The 7,695-nt window shown below is 41.5% G+C and overlaps 1 protein-coding gene across 2 annotated transcripts; it reads right to left on the bottom strand.

Annotated features, from left to right (window-relative positions):
• Positions 1-386: 386 nt before the first annotated feature.
• On the bottom strand, positions 387-4,910 carry LOC149110920 (uncharacterized). 2 transcript variants are annotated; one of them, XM_089292133.1, is made up of 4 exons: positions 4,621-4,910; positions 4,415-4,540; positions 2,269-2,806; positions 387-1,332 (listed from the first exon to the last, which is right to left on the bottom strand). In XM_089292133.1, exons 2-4 carry the CDS (start codon positions 4,514-4,516, stop codon positions 809-811), a joined length of 1,164 nt encoding a protein of 387 aa, XP_089148259.1. In that variant the 5' UTR covers positions 4,517-4,540; positions 4,621-4,910; the 3' UTR covers positions 387-808. The 2 variants fall into 2 exon arrangements, with proteins under 2 accessions (XP_089148259.1, XP_089148258.1); XM_089292132.1 differs by lacking the exons at positions 4,415-4,540; positions 4,621-4,910 and having other exon boundaries at positions 2,269-4,110.
• Positions 4,911-7,695: the final 2,785 nt, after the last annotated feature.

Raw genomic sequence — 7,695 nt, 5'->3', positions numbered from 1 at the left:
GTTCACCCAAAGGCATGTTTCGGCGAAATACAGAGAAAAAAAGATTTTTTCTGCCTGTCTGGATTCTCGACATTCTGAGAAAATGACTTTTTCAAAAAGCCTTGAACACAGAAGCTAAATGAAGTCTTACAGACTGAAGCCGCAATGAAAAAAGTTTGAAATATCAGCTAGGTAGGGTGATGCGAGTCGTTCATTGATAGCTAAATGTCGCAGTTAAGCATAAAATGAAAGAACTATCCGTACTCCACTCAACCAATCGTATATTTCGACTCAGAGAAAAAACTTCAAAATCTGTGTAACTGTTCAGATTTGTGCTGCTTAGGATACGTTACCAACTATTCTTGTATAGCTCTCTGTACTCATGATTCGGGTAGTTCACATTAAAATGATGTCTTCAATGAAAGGTTTATTGTAATAAAATTTGTCATACAAAACATCATTAAAGCTATCAATAAAAGCTTTGTTTAAGGTCTAAAATACATTTGAACTGCGTTTCGATATAAACGTACTGATCAAAGACTTTTCTATAGTGGTAAAGGCAGCAATAACAAAATGTCTCCATAACTACTATGCAAAGTTTATTATATCATTGAGGTAATAGCCACTACTAGTTTACTGGTGCGGTTACAAAATATAATGATGTCACATCATTATTATTGTACTACTGAATCTTGAAAAACAATCAGACGATAAGTTGTTAGTTTTCTCAGGTTCTTCTGCAACTGAGAGACTTTTATGTGTTTCATTCTTGTAAATAATCAAAGGAACATAGTTTTAAGGATGCCATAAGTCCGTAGAAAACTCTCGGTTAGTAATCCCTTGCCTTCAGTACTTGAAGAGCAAATTCGTTGTCATCCGGGTTTGCAGAACAGTTACGGCCATTATTGGGAGGGCGGACGGCGTGATAACGCGTCCAGTCCCCATTACAAAGACGAATAGGCAAGACGTCCAGCTTGTAATGCATCGAGGCATTCCGATCCGGGGACACAACGAACGGTGCGCCTGCCCCAGTCCCCCGGGTGATCAGTTGGAACTTGGAGTCATAGCAACAAACTTGGGCGCTGAGGCTGGTACGTGGAAGAGATCGAATGCAGAACTCTGCTGTACGTCTGAGGAGGCCTTTTTTATCCACCTTCATTCCTCTCCACTGAAAGGACTTGTTCAATGCCGGGTCGTAAATTGTGTTGTTGTAGATGAAATGCGCTGGTTGAAGCTGACAAGAACAGCTGGGTAATTTCTGAAACCAGCGGCTGGCTTTCAGGAGCTGATTTAAAGCACAGTTCTGCCATACAGTGCAAGGATCCTGTTCATCTGATGGGTCCGTTGGGTGTCCTGAAGCCGATGAAAACAACAAAAATCAGAAACAAACCAAAAAACATCAAAATGCTACGTGTCTCAGTACATCATAATTTTTCAATAAAAAGTCTGACATCTCAACACGATGCAAGTAAGTTGAAACACTATGGAAGAAAAGGAGAAGTTTAGCCTGGCAGTCCTTGAGTTGGGTTTTAACAGGACTAGTTATCTTTTTAGTGCCTCTCTTCACCCGTGAGTATGCGATTGTTGACAAAACCTGAGAAAATGTGGGAGCTGCATATAGACTAGCAACACATCTATCGGAGCGGCAGGTAGGTTGATTAGACCGTGTTCAAATCAATAGGGTGCTTTCCTCTGCTATGATACCCAAGATTTTCTGGTTTGGCTGGGCATAGTGGTTCCCCTTTCGTTTGGGGGATCAAAGTCACAACTGAGCCTTCACTTTACAAAATAATAAAACAAGGCTAGCAGGTTGAGTTTACATGGTTTTACAGCGTGTTCCAAATCAGTTCTCAGAGCAGCAAAACACATTATGAAAATAATAATGTTACGTGTGGTGCAAATGTTATGGATTGGAGTAGCTTCCCCTTTGGTGGCGTGAGCAACTATTCCTATGATAGTGGACATAACGGTGAAAGGCTTTTGTCGATCCTGGTTACCATGAAATACTGAAAAGACAATTACCTTTTGTATATCACGCTTAATTATGACTACGTTGACCCAAAAAAGTGATGAAATCCAGCTACTTTCGTTCTTTGCACGTTCGTATTGTGATCGACCTTACTTAGCTCTTAGGCGAAACGTGTTTAAATAAAGTGTTGATTTATTGATTGACTGGTTGATTGATAGAGATTACTGTCATTAGAACGTTGAGACTGTGCTATAAGCGAAACATTCGCACCTCAAGAGCAACAATTACTCTGGTGACCAACGCGCAATATTTTAAAATACCTGTCACGCTCTGATTTGGTTGCATCGACAGCGTCATCACCGAGCTTACGGGAGTGAATGTTGGAGTAGGACTGGAATTTAAACTGCTAATTTTTGCTATCTTTACTTGTGAATCATCGGGAACTTTGTCAGCTCTTGCATAACGAAGCTTTGGAGTAAAGATCAACCGAGGGAACCAGCTGTCCACCGATGGGGTTGGAGTAATCTGCGCATATTCTTCAGTTGAGAAGTCAACATGTTCATCTGTCCTCGTGTTGAAGGGAAATGTGGGAGACGGACGTGGCAGATGGATTCCAGCAGATGGAGAATTGTGCTGATGTCGATGGTGGTGTTCTTCATGATGTTTCGTTGGGCTGTGATTTCTGTCATGCCCTTGCTTTTCTTTGTGACGCATTAGGGGAAGTAAAATGAATTTTTTGAGCTCATTTCCACGTTTCTTTATTTCTTCAGCCATAGCGGGGGCTGAAGCATTAGAGTCACGGACTTGCCTCAAGAGCTCGTCGTTGAAAGCGGCAGGATTTATAACGTCATCGCTTTCCTGATAGTGCAAGTAAACAATATTAGTATGAAGGGGAATTTCCACAGCTAACTTGTTGTTAAACGTTAAATTGCGAGATACAAAAAGTAACGTTAAAAATTCAAACATCCGCTTACGTTGTTCCGTAACAGAGGCAGCTCATCTAGTATATAAACATCTTTTAAAAGAGTTTATCACCTCGGTTCAATTAGCAATTTCAGCGATTTCTAAACATCTGCCCGACAGAACAGACCAAACGAAAAAACATTTTTGTGACCTAGACAATTAGCTGTGTTGTTTTAAATTTACTACCAACAGCTGATGAAGACCTACCTATATAAACAAGTACAAAGTCTGACCCTTTTTATCTCCTTACCGAAGAAACGCCGGACTGTCGTGAGACAACTAATCATAATCTTACAACAGAGCGTGAATGTGGATAAAAGTAACTGGCGAGAAACCAAGGTACGTCGCCGTAAAGAAAAAAGACACTGAATTGCACCGTCACTAGCAACTGACACGCCCAAACGAATTCCTTCTTGACAGGGTGGTGTAAATTTGGCGTCCTTATACCCGGGTAGTAAAAAATGATTTCGGTTTGGATTGTAAGGACCGCAGGCGCATGGTATGGTTAAATAAAGTGTGTATGTCAGGGTATTCCAAGAAAAAAGAAAGGGAAAATGAAGACCCTCAACAAATACTTCTTGACAACCGCTACTTAATCTTCTTATGCAAGTGTCACCGAGTACATAGCACGAAAAATGAGTCAACACGGTATATATAGTCACGATGTGCTTATTTATAGCCACGTTAACAGCACACAAAGATTTATTCTTTAATCCTCCCTTAATCAGCGTTTTTTGACCAACCACTCTTAGGTTGCGTGAAGATTCAATTAGCATTTGATGAGACTATTTTCAGGAAATTACATTACATATAGTTATGAACATGCTGTTAGTTTTCTAAGGACACAGACCGAAAGATTCCTTCACAATATCGGTGGAGAATGAAGTGTTTTTTCTTTTAATTAAGCTAGTGATATCAACGGAAGCTACGGTCCTCATATAAATTAAGCCCTTGAAAGTGGATTGTACTCAGTAAAATTTGTCAACATAAACTTGATTTTATTGCACATAGCTTTCTAATAAATTTTTATGGTTCAATGTGATTTCTGTACCAAAGTTGTTTTATAATCACAGTAATAGCTTCGTCTAAGGAAATTAAGTACGAAAACCAGATTTTGAAGGGAAAACGCGATTAAACGTTCGACTTAATTTCGCCAAGGACTTTACAGGTCAACCATCACTTGTTTTAAATTGAAATGCTTTTAGTAAATGAGTTATGTTTTTTTTTTACTAATCCTCTTAAAAGCTACAGATCACGGAAAGGAACCGGCCAACCAGCCTTCACGAAATTCTTTCGGACAAAAAAGTGTTTCCTACGAAGTTCGTTTGTTACTTTTCAGACGGAGACAAATGTTTCAAATGTTGCTTTTATAGCGTTGCTGCAAACATTAGCTTAACTGTGCCATGCGAGAAAAAAAATCAGTGGGAACCTGTTTTACGAAACAAAACTACTGCTATGTTACATAGAACCAATGTTACACACGAAACAATTAACTACACTTACCACCTCGTCTACCGTTTGTCTTTCTAATGCCACTGGACCTGTTTGAATCGCAATCAGCGAAAACACCACCACGCCGCAAAAGTTTAAACTTTTGTTCGCCATCAGTTCACGCCTTTAATCCAAAACCTGCCTCGGGCAAAATAGCAAATCAATAAACTTTGTTGTCCAATCAACAAAGAAAAGAAAGCAATTGGTCTAAGGTATACCTTGGTAGCAGTGGGATCAGTTTTATGAAATTTAGTTAACAAATGATTCTGAAAGATCAAGTGAATCCCACGGCCTCAACGGGGTTGTGCTTGACAGTGGCCCTGCGCTGGGCTTTTGTACTCTCTCGCCGCTCTATTATTACTCGCAGCTGATGAAAATCTGTCATCTTCTCTCTTAATTCCCGCCAAAGGAAACAAAAAAGGGTAAATGAATGTCAGTCGGCGTCAACGTAAAGCGTAAAAAACGAAAAGATCATTTCAGTGTTATTTCCTGACACCACACGCGAATACAGCCCCGAGAGTAGAAACCAGACACAGTGATTTAAAAATAATCTTTTCCAAGTATTAAAAATAACTCCAAAGCAGAAACATAAACCAAAAAATACTAAACCTGTTTCTTTCAAGTGCGGAAGCTCTAACAGTTTTAACACTGAACTAATAAGATACATGTAATTTTCTATGTTTGATTTTCACTGGCTCTCTCAATTCGCCACCGATACTTCAGATTATCACTCCAATGTTTGCGCAGCATTCCTTGGGGAAAGTTTGGGATGTTTTCAGCGTTTGTTTTGACGATGTTTGATTTCAAGTGAACCACAAGAGGCCCAATTATGTGCATGCTACAAATAGCTACAAAAACAAGGAAGTTTTTCCACTGAATCAGCTCTATGACTATACAATCAAGACATAAAAGCAAAGTGGTGGATTTCTCGTTTCTCAAGCAGTAGATTACATTGCCATGCGCTCACTCTCTCACTCATTCATCCTCGTTGTCCCGACTGGGACATAAGGCCATACACATTGCCATGCAAATACGTGCAAAAGGACCTTGCGAGCGAGCTAATGTTTTGGCGCCATTACTGATATTCTCTTTCAGAGTTTACAGGACTCAGCGGAAAAAATTTAACGAGATTTTAGACCGCGCGAAAAGACGCATTCCAGAGAATATGGGACTACCAAACTTTAACAGCTCTTAGTCAGAAAAATACCACGGAACAAATGCATGTACTTCTTGAAGTGCAGGAAGTGTAGAAAACAAGATACCCAAGATGGCCGATGCACAGAACACGTTTTATTGATACGAGCATGCGCCCGTAAGAACTGCTGACCAGAACATCCCAGTTTTTTTACAAAAGTAACAATGGAACAGTTAGCACAAAATCGGAAACTTCATGGCAAAACAAAGGAACTTAACAACAACCTAAAAGTGGCAATGTCAACAAACAAAGTTAATAAAAGTCTTTCAAGAGTTTACTCTGTCTCTAGTACTTGATATAGTTCTTAAATCTCTCCGGCTCTCGGATTGTTCTTCCAGATCGGGTAGAAGTCGTCACAGGCATTTCTACTGGCTGTGTGTCGGGGTTATCAGGGGTGGTGGCAACAGGCACAGTATCTGACTCTATTTCCATTGGAACATCATCAGTTGTGACGTCTGGTGTTTGGGACTCTTCAGTCTTAAACAGATGCTGACGATTCCTCCGGTACACGCTTTTCTCTGTCTCCACCTGATAAGACCTCGGTGATGGAAGAATTTGTGTGACTCTGGCCGGTTTCCACTTGCTACCTTCCTTCAGTCTCACGACCTCGCCTTCTTTCAGCGGCGGCAATTCCTTTGCTGTACGGTCATGATGCACTTTCTGCTTTCTTTGCCTTTCCTTTAGTTTGGGGTGTACCTCCTCAGGCTCATACAGCTGGGATTTAAGCATCTCCTCAGTTACAGGGATGAAGGTTCTCAGACGTTTACTTATGAGCACCTGACCCGGCGACAAGTTAACTCCATCCAATGGAGTATTTCTGTATGAAAGGAGGGCTTTGTACGGGTCATGAGATTTCTCCAGCATTTCTTTCAGGGTTTTGACCGATCTTTCTGATTGGTCATTAGACTGTGGGTATCCGGGGCTCGATGTGACATGATTAAAACACCAATCTTGCGAAAACGGCTTAAACTGCTCAGAACTGTAACATGGACCATTGTCGGACATTAGGACTGATGGAACACCGTACCTGGCAAACTGGGACTTTAAGGCTCTGATGACTGCAGTACTGGTCATTGAGTTAAGCAGTGTCAGCTCTGGCCACTTGGAGTAATAATCAATTGTTACGAGGTAGTTCCGACCATTCTTGTGCAAGAGGTCCGTGCCAACCTTGGCCCAAGGCAGTGGTGGGATCTCGTGGGAGTTTTGTGGTTCAGACTGCTGACATGGTCGATTCTCTAGGCACAATGGGCACATCTTGACCTTCTCAGTTATTTCTGCAGCCATGCCAGGCAAGAACAGGACATCCCGTGCTTTCATTAGCGTTTTGTTGATGTCCAGGTGTCCTTCGTGTAATCTGTCAAGCATCTTGTCTCGTAGAGGCTTAGGTACAAAAATCTTCTGACCTTTCAAGACCAACCCATGGCCAACAGTCAACTCATCTCCGTAATTCCAAAACTCCTGTAGCTTAGCGGGTACCTGACTTCTCGTCTCGGGCCAAGCAGACAAAATCACCTTTTGCAGGGCAGGAAGGATCTCATCTTGTTTAGGTTCTTCTGCAAACCTGACCAACTGCATGTCTGAGATCATGTGTTCCACTAAGTTTATATCTAGCTGTTCAGCATTTGTCAGCTGCTCCTCCAAATGAACTCGAGACAGAGCATCCGCTAAATGGAGACTTGTACCCTGCTTATAGACCAGGTTGATTTCTGGATAGCGTTGGAGTTGAACCAACATCCTTTGCAGGCGCAATGGTAATGCGTGAAGGGGCTTTTTAATGATTGACTCCAAAGGCTTGTGATCTGTTTCAATAGTTAGGTCACGACCCACAATATACTACTCGAATTTTGCACACCCGAACACCACAGCCAAAAGTTCCTTTTCGATTTGGGAGTAATTCTGCTGGGTGGGCGTCAGTGCCTTTGAAGCATAAGCTATGGGTTGCCCCTCTTGAATCAATGCTGCACCCAAACCTGTTGAGCTGGCATCTACTTGGAGTGTTAACCCTTTCTTTGCATCATAGTACCCCAACACTGGTGAAAGAGCAAGGGCTTCTTTAACTTTCTTGAAACCTGTCTCATGCTGTTCCTCCCAGTGCCAC

The sequence above is a fragment of the Orbicella faveolata genome, unplaced genomic scaffold, assembly GCF_042242905.1.
Source record: "Orbicella faveolata isolate gen_17 unplaced genomic scaffold, um_ofav_v1 contig_24, whole genome shotgun sequence".
In the NCBI taxonomy this organism is placed as follows: domain Eukaryota; kingdom Metazoa; phylum Cnidaria; class Anthozoa; order Scleractinia; family Merulinidae; genus Orbicella; species Orbicella faveolata.
This window is presented reverse-complemented; position numbering and strand designations above follow the sequence as displayed.